This window comes from Myotis myotis, unplaced genomic scaffold, assembly GCF_014108235.1.
Source record: "Myotis myotis isolate mMyoMyo1 unplaced genomic scaffold, mMyoMyo1.p scaffold_m19_p_15, whole genome shotgun sequence".
Taxonomy (NCBI): domain Eukaryota; kingdom Metazoa; phylum Chordata; class Mammalia; order Chiroptera; family Vespertilionidae; genus Myotis; species Myotis myotis.
In genome coordinates, this window is record NW_023416319.1 from 1,998,489 (window position 1) to 2,014,793 (window position 16,305).

The window sequence follows — 16,305 nt, forward strand, 5'->3', positions numbered from 1 at the left end:
GTGCACGAAATTCGTGCATGAGTAGGCCTTCCTTCCCCTGGCTACCAGCACTGGCTTCCCTCTGGCACCCAGGACCCGGGCTTCCCTCCAGGACCTGGACTCCCCTCGCAGCCCCTGCTTCGTCCGGAAGGCTGGCCGGAAGGACGTCCAGTCTAATTAGCATATTACGCTTTGATTATTATAGATGTCCAGAATAGGCGCATCCATAGCCAGCAAGTAGATCTGTGGTTGCCAGGGCTCATGGGGTAGGGAGAAAAGGAGCTGGGGTGGGGAGTGGGGCTGGGGAGTTTATGAATGAAAAGGCATGGGGGTTTTGGGGGGATGATGAAAATGTAGAATGAAACAATGGTGATGGTTATGAAACTCAAGAATATGCTAAAACCCATTGAATTGTAGACTTTGAACGGGGGACTTTATGGTGTGTAAATTATATCTCAATAAAACTGTCTTTAAAAGAACATTAGAGTTAAATTAGTGGGGAATGAGGAAGCCGAACGGTGATTAACTCGGGCGAGGGGATACCCCAAACAGGTTTTAAGTGGGTGTCTCTGGGGAAGGTGGGCTGAGGGGATGCCTCTGGGGAGGGGGAGGTGTTGTAAGCTGCAGAAGGAGCAGCAGACGGATGGGGCGTCGTGGGGGCTAGCGGCCAAGCATTTCAGACCTCGGTCAGCACCACCTCCCCCATCAACCGACCACCAGGGAGTCCAGGAGAGTTTGGGGAAGGACCCTTTTGAAAGCTGACGATTTCAGCAAAAAGCATGTATGGTGAAGATGCAAAGCCTCAGGGAGCCCCGAGCAATGAAGCAAAAATGGGCACGTTCAACCCCTGATGTAGAGAAAGAAGTGGCTAGAAGGGGCAGCTGAGCGTTTTAACCAGGAAACTGACTCTTTCTTTCTCTTTCTTTTTCAGACTATAGCCAGCGTTGTGCCTGGGTGAGTACCACATGTGCAAAACTATTTCTGATGTGGCGTCGGCTGCCTAAAAAAAAATGTGTGAGGTTTCATTGTGAGAGAAACATTCCCTTCTAGAGAAAGAAGGCCATATGGGCAGCGTGTTATAATTGAATTTTATGCCTTAACTTGCTCGAACTGGCTCGTTTAACACTTTTTTTTTGCGTTTAAAATCTGGCTCGGCTGTTCGGTGTCCTGAAATGTATTGTTGAGAACACTGTCTCCACAAGCTTTCCTTTCGCTGCCTTGTCCCAACTCTTAAAGGGGCCTTGTCTTATCTCGGGGGCGCACCTTCGATGACGGTTAGGGAGCCCAGGCACGCAATTGCATCGGTGGTAACGGCTCCTCACATGCTCTGCGGGGGGCAGAACTGCTGACAAGGAGCTGTTCTGGATTGCACTTCTGTTTGTTTGTTTTTTAAAGGTGTTGTCACATAATTGTGTGCCTTTTGACGTCCAGGCCACAGTGCGTGGTCTTGATGTCTTAGTATTTAGACAAAGAAACACCAGATCCTTTTTTTGTTCTACTCAACCGACAGAATGGGGTTCCGTTCCCTTAAGAGACCGAAGGAAGAGCATCTGAGAGCTGTGGCAGCGGCCGCAGCGCGCGGGCAGGCGGCACCAGGTCTGCGTGGAGGGGGCGCTCGCTTTTAGCGAGACCTTTGGTGAGGGAGCCAGACGTGGGCAACCAGGGATCTTTATTTCTGAGATGCCTCACCTGGCGTGACATACCTGAACTCCGCTCTGAATTACCCTGCGGTCAGTGGGTCCCTTATTTGGCCCTGGTTGGCTCTCTCTTGTGGGCAAGCCCTCTGTGGTGCTCTTCCGTCGGCAGAAACGCTTATGGCTATTCCTGGGGTGATGAAATGCCTCTTCGTCAGTGGGCTATTGCTCTCATGAAGGAATGGCAACGGTCGTCAGCAATTTCAGGAGAGAGAACAGGGAAGTCTGCCGGTGCTGCCTCTGAGCCGGTCGTGTTGTCCACCGTCTGTCGCATCATCGCTGGCTGCTGACCGTTCTGAATGACACCCTCTCCTTGGGCAAGTGTCAGCCATGGGACCAGAGAGAAGGGTCATTGCTGGGATGAGATCCGTGGGATAGAGACTCAGTTACAAGGAGTCGGCCGTCCCTGTCGCCTCCGCGTCTCAAGCCAGAGGTACCGGGTCATTCACGCGGGTTCAAAGGGATATTAACACGCTCATCAAAAGCAGGGGTCCCCACCTGCTGGGGTGAAACTCCTGAGGGTCAGGCCCCACAGACGCGTCTCCTTCCGAAACGCAGGCGCAGATCCTGATGGTTCACCGGGGCTGACCTGACTCCCTTGGCGCTCGGCTCAGCACCGGCCCCTCCGCACCCAGCCCTGCCACCCGCCCCCTCTGGGACCGCCTGGCCTCTCGGCTCCTTGACCTGTGGCCATGCGTGGGCAGCAGTTCTCTCGGCTGTGAGCCTGGGACCCGTGCGTCCGGGACTCGCCACCTCCCTGCGTCGCCTCAAAGCCAGCGACAGACTCACAAGTTCGTCCACGGGGCGAAGATCACTGAGCGTCATCTAGGAGTCCGCATCTTCCCTCCGTTCCCACCACAGGCCCTTGGGAGCCAGAGCGGCTTTGGGCTGCACCCCCTCTCCTCGGGCCGTCCTTTGCCTCCATTTCCGAGAGGGAAGTGCTGCTTCGGGAAGCCGGGGTCCTGGCGCGAAGGTGCTCCTGATCCAGGAATCTCTCTGGAATCCTGATCCGCCGCCTCTGGAATCTGCCCGCTGGGCGTTGGGACAGAACACCAGACTGGGTTTTAGCCCATGGCATTTCCATGGCTAAACATTTGGTCCAGAGCTTCCGGATTTCAACTCACAGAAAAGAATTTATTTCTAATTTGTGGAATTAGAAACTTGCTTCTGAGTCAGATAGCTCACCCTGGCCTGGCTGGTGGCTCGGTGGTTGAGCATCGACCCACAAACCAGGTTCGATTCCCGGTCAGGACACATGCCTGGGTCGAGGGCTCAGTCCCCAGTAGGGGATGTGAAGGAGGCAGCCAGTCCATGATGCTCTCTCATCGTTGATGTTTCTCTCTCTCTCTTTCTCTCCCCTCCTCTCTCTCTGAAATTAATAAAATAAGAAATAGCTCACCCTGAGCAGGACGGGAGAAGGTAAGTGTCCTGAGGATGGATATTGTCCCCACGTGGGGGGCTGGCTGCAGAGGGAGCCCACAAACTGTGCCCTCCTCCGTCCCTCCCACCTGTCAATCATCACTTCCTAGGATTATTGTGACATTGAAGTGCGGTGACTCAAAGTAAGCACGCAGCATTGCTATTATTAACATCACCGCGAAAGTGTGGCAGTTGCTTTCAACTTTTAAAAGACGGCGTTTACCTGGGTAGCGGTGTGCATGCCGGGACTCCATGGGTAGCAATAGGGCTTTCCCTTCCTAGCCATTATTCCTCCTCTTTCATTCAATAAACCAGTACTATGCTAATAATTGAATTTTTTTAAAGAGTCAAACATTTTCCCAGTTAAGCTGGATTCAGAGGCGTCTTTTTAGCACAGCCACTCATCCTCATCATTTTCTTTTTTTAAAAAAAAAAAAATCTGTATTTAAATATAAACTTCAGAAGTAGTGCTATATTTCTTACCCATCATCTGATCTGACTACAGTTCCCTCACGGGGAGACTGCTTGCTAGTCGGAGGCTCTCGGTTGCATGGTATTTAAATAATGCGATGGAACTTCAGAATCAAGACCGTAGGGAAGGCACAGAATTAAGGTTTGAATATGTGCTCTGGGCTGTCCGAGGCGCTACATTGTCATTCCAAAGGGTATCTTGACTATTTCCCTTTGGTTCATGGAAGTACGGAGGGAATAAGAGAAAACTAAATTAAGGGCGACTGTTAAATAACACTGAATTCGATTTTAGACTCAACCAGGAATGTTCATTCGCCAGCCTTGTCCTCCGGCCGCTCCACGCTTACTCCCCCACCCGTTTCAACGCGTGTGGCTTTTGTCCTGAGTCATTTTTCTTCCGTGGAGTTGGTCTGAGTGCCCACCATGGCCGGACCAAAAAAAATAAATAAAAAAGAATCTGGAAGTTTTTCAACGAAGCGTGTTCTGCAGCAGCCGGGGGCCCACTCGGTCCCCGCCCGCCCCGGCCGGCTCGTTCCTGCTGACCCACCGACCGCGCTCCACGTCTGCGCTGAGTCTGCAGAAACCCGCGGGATGCGCGCAGCCCCGAAGATCTGACGACTCGCACGACATCCGGCTCCCGCTTCCTTCCTTTGCCGGTGCCTGGGCTTTTATTAGCATCCTTGGATCCCACGGTTTCCTTTCTGAGCAAAAAGCCTTTCTCCCACCAGAGCAGGGAGCCGCCTGGAGACTGGGTGAGAAGGAAGCCGCCAGCCACCTAGAAGGATGTTTCTGGAGCTGCCGGTGACAGACAGACTCAGCCTTTTACTTCCACTTCCATCCCGCCCCCAGGAAAGTCCCGCATTCTTCCAGAAGTTTCCCGAAAGGAGTCTGCTGCGTAATGGTTGGTCAGGCACCAAGGGCCTGGGCTGGGGCGTCACAGTTTCCCCTCCGGAGGCACAGGACACAGCTTCCCGATATAAACCCACGCCCGGCCCCAGCTCCCAGCAGGCCCAGCCCAGAGCTGGAGGAATCCTCCTTCCAGAGACCCCCTGGCAGCCACAGGCAGGAAAACATGGATGGTCGCCGGCCAGGATGGCTCCCCGGGGCCGCCCCAGGAGCACGAGAGGTAAAGGGAAGCTCGAGGAGAGCTGTCTTGTGAGGGTTTACGTTGGGGTTGCAGTGGTAACACCCCTAAGGCATTTAGACCTGGGCTCCAGGATGCGGGGGAAGCTCTGGGGAAGGGAGAAATTGGCAGGCGGCAGCGGGTGAACCTCGCCCAGCCCTGGCAGGAAATCTGGGCTTGGCCGCAGGAAACCCTGTGGTCCCAGCTCCACCAGGCAGTGCCTGGGCTGCTGGCTGTCAGGCCGCCAGGAACCCGAGGGCAGGCCCGCCTCAGAGGAAAACAGTCCCCGACCATTGTGGGGCCCTGGGCCGGCCGCGCACATCAGCCCCCACCCCTGCGAAGCGGACATTTCCTATTTTATCACCCAGACCGCCCTCCCATTGTCCCAACAACAGGACTTGGGAAGAGGCATGTGGTTCCTGGGACCTGGTGAGAAAGGGGGAGGTGCCAGGGCAGAGGGCAGGGAGCTGGTCGCCCGGGAGCCTGTGTTCAGGGCCACGAGGTGGGGCCCGCGTGCTGGGTGCAAGGCTGTCCTCACCTTGTAGGAGCAGATGGTGTCTGTCAGCTGCAGGCCCGGCGGACCCCCAGGAGGCGGCATCATCCACCCAGCATGAGGGCAGGGATTGATAGAACCTTTTCAGTGTGAGTCACAGAAAGGCTTCTCAGACCCACCGAGCCACGGGCTCGGGAATCAGTGGCAAAGGGAAGGTGAGTGAGCCGATCCCCATGGCTACGGGGGCTCGCCCCAGCTCCTGCCCCATCCGCTGGGGGCGTCCCTGTGTGCATCGGGACACTGAGCCAAGGATATGAGATGCGTTCGGCTTCAAACTGCTGATTGGAAATGACTTTTTAAAACTGCTTATTAGGCCCAGCCAGTGTGGCTCAGTGGTTGAGAGTTGACCTATGAATCAAGAAGTCACGGTTCGATTCCTAGTCAGGGCACAGGCCCAGGTTGTGGGCTCGATCCCCAGTGGGGGGTGTGCAGGAGGCAGCCGATCCATGATTCTCTCATCATTGATGTTTCTGTCTCTCCCTCTCCTTTCCTGTGTGAAATTAATACAAATATACATATGTATATGTATTTTTTAAACTTGCTTATTATGATGCAGAGTTTAGGGTAAAGTATTTAAACGTGGGGAAAGGGAAGACCCCTGTGGAATTACTGAACAAAAGCCAGTTGCATGATGGATTCCCTGAGTTGCTTTTCTTCTCTTTGTTTTGAATAGAAGTGAGAATAAGAAAAAACAAAACAACAAAAAAACAAACAAAACTTGCATTTGTGTTATTTTATGATGGGGCTTACTGAATTCTAACAACGTAAAAGCCACATGTTGACGTATTCAAATGAGTTCAGACAACCCTATGAAGATTGATCTGCTATCAGAAATGGCACTTCTTTAAAGCTCCCGTGTTCCCGTGCTGCTGCAGAGAAATTAATGTTTTAAAGACGCCATGTTGGTGGAAATATTTAGTCACCAAAAACAGGACTTGATCTCTTTCCTGTTTTCCCAGATAACTTCCATGGAAGGCCTTATGCCTGAAAGATAGACGAGTTCGTGGCCCCACGCGGCAGGTAGAGCACATGACAGTACAGAGCCGCGGAAGCTCACGGTCTGGTTTGGGCCGCAGCGGCGCCCGGGGGCTGTGTGCTTGCACGTCTCACCTCCGCCCGAACGGCGGGAACACAGGCAGGGGGGCTGTGGGCTGGGGGTCCCTGCGCTGCGCCGGGGCCTCTCCTCCCTCCACCGAAGGGGAGGTGCCCGCCAGCCAGAAGAAAATAAAACTTCCTTTATGAAAAGTATGACTTTGCAGCTTTTCAAGGCCGAGAGCTCGCTCACAAAAAAGAGCATGTCCCGTGGACTCTTCTGCTCGCGGTTCGCTGGCAGACAGCTGTATTTTGGAACAATTTCCCGATTCCCCGCGTTGATCTTGGCCAGGCTTCCCTACTATTTCCGCGTGCGATCTGCTGACCAGTCCAGCCTCTATCTCTCTCCACACACTCGCAGGCTTCCTTCCCGCCGCCTGGCCCGCGGCCGGTCCGTGCGCCCGCCCGCCCGCCCGGCGCTGACCCCGCAGGCTCGGGGCTGTGCAAGCTCTTGAGAAATGAGGTCGCGATCCCAGTTCTGATTGCGTGTTTCCGAGAGGAGCCTGGAAAAAGCCGTGGACAGAAACAGGGCTCCGCTCTCCAGCGCTGAACGACGTAGACCGTCCCGAGTCACACCTTCTGGCTCTAAAGTAAAAGGCGGTGCGAGTATGTAAAGGTCTCTTCACGGCACCGAGCTCTGTGGCCCCGGGCGATGCGTCTCTTGGTGTTGAGGTCACAGCAGAAATGCCCCCGGCGCGGCCACGGCTGTGTGTGTGGCGTGCCCGGGGCCGTGTGCCGCCGCCTTCCCTCGTGGGGTGCCGTGTGTCCGTGGACCGTCCCTCTTTTGAACTCTCCACTTGGAAAGCCGCCTGGGGCGTTTTCTCGCTGCTGTTTCTTAGATGCCGGTGCTTGCGCACACCTTCCACAAGAGGCAGGAAGCGATGGAGGAGGGTTTGGCTAAGGGAAAGGGTTTTGAAAGGCCGTGGTACCCTTTCCGGGATGTGGCAGGCAGGGATGGCGGGGGGCCACGGGCTTTGATGTTAACATGTGAGCAGGCGCATCAGTAAATGGAGCGAAGGCGCTTTGCCCACTGTTCTGAGGTCCCTGCGGGCAGGGGCGGGGGGGGGGGGGTCTGGGGGACTGGGAGGGTGTCCTTGACATGAAGAAGTGGCTCCCGGGAAGGCAGATCTCTTCATCTGGTCAGAAACCATGGAAACCCCCAGTGTCCGCCCCCCTCTTCCTGGGAGCTCTCCGTGAAAGACAGGCCGGCTCGAGCGTGGCTGGGAGGGAGTCGGCCCGGGGGCTCGCGGTGGGAGCGGGATCCATTCAGAATCCTCGCCGTTTCCAGGGCCCGCGGTTGCTTCCTTCCAGGGCGATGCCACCTGACGTTCTGGGATGCAGTTTCCCGTCGTGGGCGGATTTATTTAATTTTTGATGAGTGAGTCACTATCCAGGGCTGTATGTTTCTGAGCTGAGGATTGAGTCATGTTTCCTTTATTTTTTTAAGATACATTTTTATTGATTTCAGAGAGGAAGGGAGAGGGAGAGAGAGATGGGAACATCCGTGATGTGAGAGGATCATCCATTGCTGCCTCCTGCACGCCCCACACGGGGGACGGAGCCTACACCCCGGGCCTGTGCCCCGACCGGGAATCGAACGTGAGCTGGTTCACGAGCCACAGCAGCCGGGCAAGTCCTGTTTCCTTTAAAGAATTATTTTTGATCATAACCGGAGCACTGCAGTCCTCCTAGCGTGTGGGGCGGGGCTGTGGGGACGTTCCCAGGCTCTTAGGAAATGGCAGTGATGGTCTCATCCCGCGACCCCCGTGTTCTCCCTGGAGGAGCCTGTGCCCCATCAACCCCCCCAATGTTGCTTTCTACCGAGATGGCTTTGAAAGTTGTGTAATTTTTGTAAAGTTTTTTCCTGTCACGGCAAGCCGTGGGTCGTTTCCCCAGCGGAAGCCCGGGAACATAACCAGTGTCCACACCGTGTGTGTCACGCTTCCTCCCGGCCGCTCTGTTTACTCTGAGTGGCGCTGTCCGCCCAGCTGGGGTCTGAGGCACAGTCTCGTTTGACAGTTGCCCCCAGGGGTCGCCTTTGCTCCCGGAGCCGTAGCTCATCTCAGGCCCACTTCTGCGTCCCCTCACCTCAGCCCGTCCCTCAGAGGAGGGAGGGGAGCGGCCATCCATCAGGCCAGTGACCCGTCCCGCCCAGCCTGGCTCAGACCACCCGGACGATGGGCGTGCATGCAGAGGCCGGAGCGGTCCCGTGGGGCAGGAGATGGTGCAAGTCAGAGCACAACAGGAATGGTGTCGGGGGGGCGGCAGGGAGGCGGCCTGCTCCATGGAGTCAGCCTGGTAGAAACAATAGGGTCTGCAGAGGAGCGGGGTGAGAGTGAAGGGTGACCCCGGGGTCAGGAGGCCCTAACTGCCCGGCACCCCCCTCTCTGGGAGTGGGTGCTGTGAGCGGGTGCCTATTGGTGCTGGCGGCCGGTGGCCGAGGCTCCCACGGGCACGGCATTCCTTCCTCCGCATAGAAATCTCCCTTTCAGTCCCTGAGACAACAACACTCCTCCTCGCCCAGCCTGGCAGTCTTCATCGTGGGGAGCAAAGAAGAAAGAGAAACAAGAAAACAAAGCAAAAGCCAAGCAAATACGGGGACAGAGCAAAGACCGGAGGGCGCGGGCCGCGAGCCCCCAGCTCAGGTTCACGCCATTAATTGGGCCACACGTGGATCGGTCATTTCCTTGACCTTGGGTGTTCGTAAATGACCCTCCTTTTCCAAGGAGCGGCCTCTGCAGTCCAGTCCAGGTGGCTAGTCCCCTTTTGTGGGCGCCGGCTCCCCGGGAGCCAGGCCAGCCCTCGGGACCGTGTGCGGCAGGCGCTGGGGACAGCCGGCCGCTGGCCCCAGTGTCCACGTCAGCTTGCGTGTGCTCGGAAGGTGAGGCCATGAAGCCACGCGCTCCACGGGCTGCCACCTGCCGTGAGGTGATCCTCCACGTCCCTCCTCCAGTGCTGGCTGTTAAGGGCTGGACACCATCTCACCACCCGGACGCAAAGGCTCGAACCTCAGGGGACCGGCCTCCTGGAGTTCAGGGCGAGGTCAGCACCCGACTGGTCCAGCCCTTAGGAAACCAGGCCTGGAGCCTGAGGACGCCAATGGACAGTGTCTGTCTGGTTTCATGTTTAATCCTCACCTGAGGATATTTTCCCGTTGATCAGAGAGAATGAAGGGAGTTGGGGGGAGAGAGAGAGAGAAACATGGATGTGAGAGAGACACATCAATTGGTTGCCTCCTGCACGTGCCAGACCTGAGCCGGGGATCCAGCCTGCAACCGAGGTGCGTGCCCTTGACCAGGAGTCGAACTTGTGACCCTTCAGTCCTAGGGCCGACACTAACCACTGAGCCAAACCAGCGAGGGCATCTGTCTTTTATTTTTAATCCAGACTTCACAAGTTGGAGACCTCAGGAATTAGTATAAGTGCATTTATGTGTGTGTGTGTGTGTGTGTGTGTACACTACTCACAAATTAAAAGCAAAATAGAACTATGCTGTTGCTTTGAAAATGGTCAGTTCAAGTGAACTCTCAACGGTGAATGCGTTCAGTTCCTCACTTCCAGGCCTCTTACTTTTACGTTTTGTAAAAAATTGTTTCTCAAGCCATTGGACATAGTAAGAAACTCCCCTAAAGTTAAGGAAAGGGAATAAATGAAGGTTTTTTAAGATGTCTCTTCTTGTTCTAAATCACTGTACAGCTGGCTGGTGTTGCTAGTGACCCATGAACCAGAAAGTCACGGTTCGATTGCCCATCAGGGCACATGCCCGGGTTGCGGGCTTGATCCCCAGTGTGGGGCGTGCAGGAGGCAGCCGATGAAGGCAGCCAGCTGATGGATGAGTCTCTCTCATCGCTGATGTTTCTATCTCTTCCTCCCTGAAATCAATAACAGAAAAATCGCTCTGTACATCACCACTGGGGAAGGAAGCTAAGAGTTCACTGACGAAGTTTAGCATGGCCAGGTGTTTGTGTTCGGGGGCAAATGGTTCGATGGAGGTGCTGCTGTGGGACCCAGTGGAACAGGGCAGCAATGCTGCAGCATCACCATGGCAACGGGGGAATAATGGCCCCGGCGGGGAGGGGGGGGTGGCGGGAGGCAGGGAGGGGGACGAAGAGATCTCAGAGCCCGTTGCAGGCGAGCTTGTCGGCCGTCTGCAGCAGAGATGGTTTTCGGTGATTGTTTCAGAAATTCCTCTTCACCAGGAAATGAATGAGAAGCAACGTCTTGAGAAAAGTAAGGGATTTGCAGACAACTGACGTGACCATCGACGTCACCGAGCAGGGAGGCGGCGCCTGGAGGAGCTGCTGTGACCCACTGTCTAGTTTTGTTTTTCAATCCTCACCGGAGGGTGATGCCTCACCGGCATCGTCGGGCCCAGGAGCCGCTGGGAGCCGCGCAGAGGTCCCGCCACACAGGACCGTCTCTGGGACGTTGCTGGTGCCTCTTCCCTGGAGGCAGAAACGACAGGAAGTGCCTCTCTCCCAGCACCGTCCTCAGCACAAGGCAAGTGCCCGGGACACCGCACTTCAGAGTCTAGGACAGCGAGGGCGCCAGAGCCTGGGGCTGGTGCGGGACGGATGGCGTTAAACACACACGAAGGCAGGCGTTGCCGCCAGCTGCGCTCCAGGCCCGCCTGCCTCGGACACACTTGACGCCGAGTCTGTCTGCCCGGGGCCCCTGTGTGGTGCCTGCACCGCTAGCCGCGTCCACGCTGCCGCGATGTTCGACCCACTGAACGCGAACTAAAGGCGCTGTCGAGGACCTCCCGCTTTGCCCCGAGAGACGGAGAACTGGTAGAGAGGCAGCTGCGGGCTGCAGGGCGGGGAGAGCAGGCCTGAGCGTAGAACTTGGGGTACGTTTCCCTTTATGTTTTAGGAAGCGCCGTGGGAAAAAAGGAAACAGGTGTTTTTGATATGAGACTTCCACACTCCCAAGCAGCAGCCTTGCCAGAAATAGAATGGCTCTTCTGCGGAGTAGGAAAAACAAGAATAAAAGACTTTTATCTGTGTGTGTGTGTGTGTGTGTGTGTGTGTGTGTTATTGATGTCAGAGAGGAAGGGAGAGGGAGAGGGAGAGAGAAACATCAACGATGAGAGAGAATCATGGATCAGCTGCCTCCTGCACACCCCCTACTGGGGATCAAACCCACAACCCGGGCCTGTGCCCTGACTGGGAATTGAACCCTGGCCTCCTGGTTCATAGGTTGACACTCAACCACTGAGCCACTCGGGCCGGCCAAAAGAATTTTATCTTTAAACCCCAGTGGGGACAAGCACTAATAATAGGTGTCCTTACATTTTCTTCAATTCAGGTTACATTTCAACTTAGCTTTGCCTTGAAAGCATCTTTAGAAAGTGCAACATTAGCCGTCACTTATATTTGAAGACGAAACACGGAGCCAGGGGAGTCAGGGTTGGGGTTGCCCTTGCCCTTGCGGGTGCTGGGTGGCTCCCCCCGTCCTCCTCCCCGCGGGCCCAGAGCACCCGGGTTCTGATTGCCCCGCGGGGATGCTGGCAGCAATAGCCAGGGACCCGCTTGCGTGGCTCCCAGTAGCCGGTCTGGATCGTATGCCTCCTTTCTCACAGATTTATTTGAAATTAAAAATAAAAAAGTCACAGCCGTGCTGGTTTGGTTCAGTAGCTAGAACGTCAACCTATGGACTGAAGGGTTCTGGGTTCGATTCCGGTCAAGGGCACAGGCCCGGGTTGCAGGCTCGATCCCCAGTAGGGGGCGTGCAGGAGGCAGCCAATCCGTGATTCTCTCTCATCATTGATGTTTCTCTCTCTCTCTCCCTCTCGCTTCCTCTCTGAAATCAATAAAAATATATTTTTTAAAAGTCACTCCACCTCTGCGAATCATAAATTTACGTTCGAGTCTGCATTTCAGCTAGAAATGAGCGATCTGTCCAATCGCTTTGCCCCGGATGCTGGGCTCTGGCGTGTAAGGGCATCGCCTGAGGGCCGGCAGCTGCGGGCCTGGGAAGGTGGTGACGATGGAAACGCCACGTAAATAATGCGTTGCCTTCCCGCGGCAGCCTGCGTGGAAATGTCCGTCTTACCCGCCCGCGAGACTCCGTGCTGTGCACAGGGGTTTGAACGAGTCGGTCACCTAGGGGCCCCCCAAAAGCCGTGCTCTGGGGCTCTGGGGGTGTGCATGGATGCAGAATACAGACGCAAAGGGGCACTTCAGGAACGTTGCTTCCGTCGCTGGTTTAGGTTGTGAGAAAAGTGCATTTTCCAAGGGCTTTTAAATGCTCATATCTCATGCTGCTCCTCCCCGAACGTGCGGGCGAGGCACGGCAGGTCCGCTCTTTGTCGAGTTTGCGTGTGAGCTTACACTGCCAGCTGGGAACATCCAGGCAGGAGGTGGGTTAGCGGTTTTGTGCAAGTGACTCAGGCTGCTTTTATGTCTTCCTCTTCTTAAGTTGCTATTTAATGGGTAAGCACTTTCTCTTTCGCTTAAAATACAATAACTAAATGTTTTGTGTGTGTTTTTATCCTCACTCGAGGATATTTTTTCCCATTGATTTTTGTTTTTTATTTTACTTTAATTTTTTAGAGAGAGAGTGGTGGGAGAGAAAGAGAGAAACATGGATGTGAGAGAGACAGATCAATTGGTTGCCTCCCGCACACGCACCCTGACGGGGGCCAGGGATCGAGCCAGCAACCGAGGTATGTGCCCTTGACTGGGAATCCAACCCGAGACCCTTCGGCCCATGGGCCGGCGCTCTAACCACTGAGCAAACTAAATGTTCTTGAATCGAAGAGATCACGCTCAAAATCTTGGACGTGCATCTCTCACCTCATCTGCAAATTATCCGGGCGTTTTGGGAAGCGTTTGCCAGCAAGGCTGGCTTGGCGAGCGTCCGACACGGCACCCGGACGGGGGACTCCCGCTGCGGCCCTTTCTCCATTCTCTCTCGAGCTGCTGCTGTGGCCAGAGGCTGCGTCACACCCCACGGCCATGTCCGCCGGAGAACGTGTGTTTGCAGATGTTCAGATTACTTGTCCGTGGCTAATGCTGCTACGCGGTAAACTCAGACACCGCTCCCCTACCCGTTATTTCTGGAACCGACGGTGCAGCAGGCTTCCTGCTGAGAAAACCGGGAGCCTGCGTGAGAAAAGGGGCTCTTTTAGCCAGTGTATCCCCACATGTCAGGCTTTCCCCCGGAGGGGGCCCCACACGCTCCGGCCCTTCACTCAACGACGGCCGGGCAGCTCGAGTTCCCGGAAGGATGCCCCCAGCCCCTTGGCTCACTGCCCCACGGGCTCAGCAGCGTTGAGACCCTGTGTCTGGGCGGTGACGGTGCCCGGGGCAAGAAGCTGGCACCCTCGTCACTCCGAGCCCAGCTGGAAGGGGCCTATGCGTTCGGGCCCATAGAACACCCCGGATAGATCTGGAGTTCACATGTTTGCTTTGTTGTGTTTCCGCTAAAAGTTAACTCTTTGCTGTTAGGAACATGCATGTTCCCTGCATGTTCAGGGAACACGTCATCGCATTCGCCTGTAACATGCGAGGGCTCCGTGTGGGCGTCGGAAGGCCCCAGGAGGCTGGTCTGGCGCTGTGTTCTCCTGCCTGGGCGGCTGCGCTGGGGAGAGGGTCCTGGGAAGGCAGCGTGGAGCCTCTTCGTGTGTATCTCACCCCCGCCCTGCAGAGCGCCGCCTGTGCAGCTCGGAAGTTGTCCCTGGATTTCCTGGGATTTAAGTCCTCCCGCTCCCGGTCCCGCGGCGTCTTCTTGCCGTTTCTCCTCTGGGGGCTCCCGCGTTGCCGGGAGCCGGTCCATGCTTGCTGTTTCAAGGGACCTGGCATATATGGCATACTGTTCTTAAAATGTTTGCTCACCTTCTTGGCACTATGTGTTTTAACCAAGGTCTCTGAGAAAGGTTGTTTCCCCAGGTAGGGATTTTCCCCTGAAGTTAGGGAGGGAATAAAACCTCTTAACTAAGTGCCAGGCGGGTAATTAATCACTTTAACTACGAACAATCATGCTTAAGCTACATAATCTTTACTCCCTGGAATGGAGATAAGAAACGCCCTAACCTTTGTAATAGAGATTGATAGGATTGAGTCAACTGGTATAAATACAGATGCAACAAGACAGCAAGACACAGAACTTAGAATACGGAACCAAGAGAGATGGAACCTAGGCACAGAACCTACACAGAACATTCTCTAGAGACAGAAGAACTTCGCTGGAGAGAACATGGCAAAAGTTCCTGGACAGAAACTGGCATCAGAACCTAGAGACAGAACCTAGCGAGAGAACATGGCAAAAGATCCTGGACTGAACCTGACTACAGAAATTGGCAAGAGAACCTGACTAGAACCTGGTGACTGAACCTGGCTGGAGAACCTGGACAGAACCTGGCTGGAGAACCTAGCAAGAGAACATGGACACAGAATCTGGCTGGAGATCCTAACCAGAACTTCGCTGGAGATCCAGACCAGAACTTGGCTGGAGATCCTGGCTAGAGATCCTGGCTAGGCTGCTGATCAACTGAACGCTGTCTCCATGTCATCTCTTCTTCGCCGACTCCGTCCACACCTTTGGGGACCCCTGGACCCGCTGGGGTTGGACCCCGGCATATGGCGCCCGAACAGGGACCCCTTAGGTAAGCCCCCCCGCACTCGGGACGGATAGGACTCCACCGCAGGAAGAGGGTGGATAGTCTTCGCCGACTCCGTCCACACCTTTGGGAACCCCTGGAACAGGATTCCCCTAGGTAAGCTCCCCCCCCATTGAGAACCCCCACACTCGGGACGGATAGGACTCCACCAGGGTGCTACAGACCCCTCTATAGAGGATAAGTAGGGTAAGAAGGTGGATAGTACAGAACTTAGATTGAGAAGATGTGCCATACTGAGTCCAAAGAAAGAAGACTCTGTATTGATTCTTAGATTGAGAAGATGTGCCATACTGAGTCCAAAGAAAGAAGACTCTGTATTGATCTTTAGATTAAGAAGATGTGCCATACTGAGTCTAAAGAAATAAGACTCTGTATTAATCTTTTAACATATGCTTGCTAGAAGAGGAATTAAGGTTGCTCCCAGTCAGACAGAACGTTTTATACAAGAAGTATGTCCATGCTTTTCTGAGGAAGGAAAGGTAAATGTAAAGGCATGGGAGGAGGCCCAAGGAGCCATATCCTTAACCCCACTGCAGCCTTTCCACCCCGGGAAAGTGCAGGATTGGCAAGCTCTCCCTGGGGTGATAGATCAGGACTCAGGTAATAGCGGAAAGCGCCAATCCTACTCTTAAAATGGATACAAGAGAGCATTTGGGGTTTTTCTTTTTAATGCCTGCTTTTAAAAAATAAAAAAGGGGGAATTTGCCGGGAGCCGGTCCATGCTTGCTGTTTCAAGGGACCTGGCATATATGGCATACTGTTCTTAATATGTTTGCTCACCTTCTTGGCACTATGTGTTTTAACCAAGGTCTCTGAGAAAGGTTGTTTCCCCAGGTAGGGATTTTCCCCTGAAGTTAGGGAGGGAATAAAACCTCTTAACTAAGTGCCAGGCGGGTAATTAATCACTTTAACTACGAACAATCATGCTTAAGCTACATAATCTTTACTCCCTGGAATGGAGATAAGAAACGCCCTAACCTTTGTAATAGAGATTGATAGGATTGAATCAACTGGTATAAATACAGATGTAATAAGACAGCAAGACACAGAACTTAGAATACGGAACCAAGAGAGAAGGAACTTAGGCACAGAACCTACACAGAACGTTCTCTAGACAGAAGAACTTCGCTGGAGAGAACATGGCAAAAGATCCTGGACAGAAAGTGGCCTCAGAACCTAGAGACAGAACCTAGCGAGAGAACATGGCAAAAGATCCTGGACTGAACCTGACTACAGAAATTGGCAAGAGAACCTGACTAGAACCTGGTGACTGAACCTGGCTGGAGAACCTGGACAGAACCTGGCTGGAGATCCTAGCGAGGGAACATGGCTACAGAACCTGGCTGGAGAA

The 16,305-nt window shown here is 54.4% G+C and overlaps 1 protein-coding gene across 4 annotated transcripts in view; it reads left to right on the plus strand.

Annotated features, from left to right (window-relative positions):
* PTPRE (protein tyrosine phosphatase receptor type E) overlaps positions 1 to 16,305 on the plus strand; it is a 103,988-nt gene that overhangs the window by 35,632 nt on the left and 52,051 nt on the right. For 2 of the 4 annotated variants that reach the window (XR_004972077.1, XM_036335674.1), the window contains exon 1: positions 4,274 to 4,689. Coding sequence is in view for 2 of the 4 variants with exons in the window: in XM_036335674.1 (XP_036191567.1) it covers positions 4,640 to 4,689 (50 nt within the window). In the remaining 2 variants the exon portion in view is untranslated. Of the gene's footprint in view, positions 1 to 910; positions 934 to 4,270; positions 4,690 to 16,305 lie in introns of those variants that run through there. The other 2 variants (XM_036335676.1, XM_036335675.1) reach the window with 2 other exon arrangements.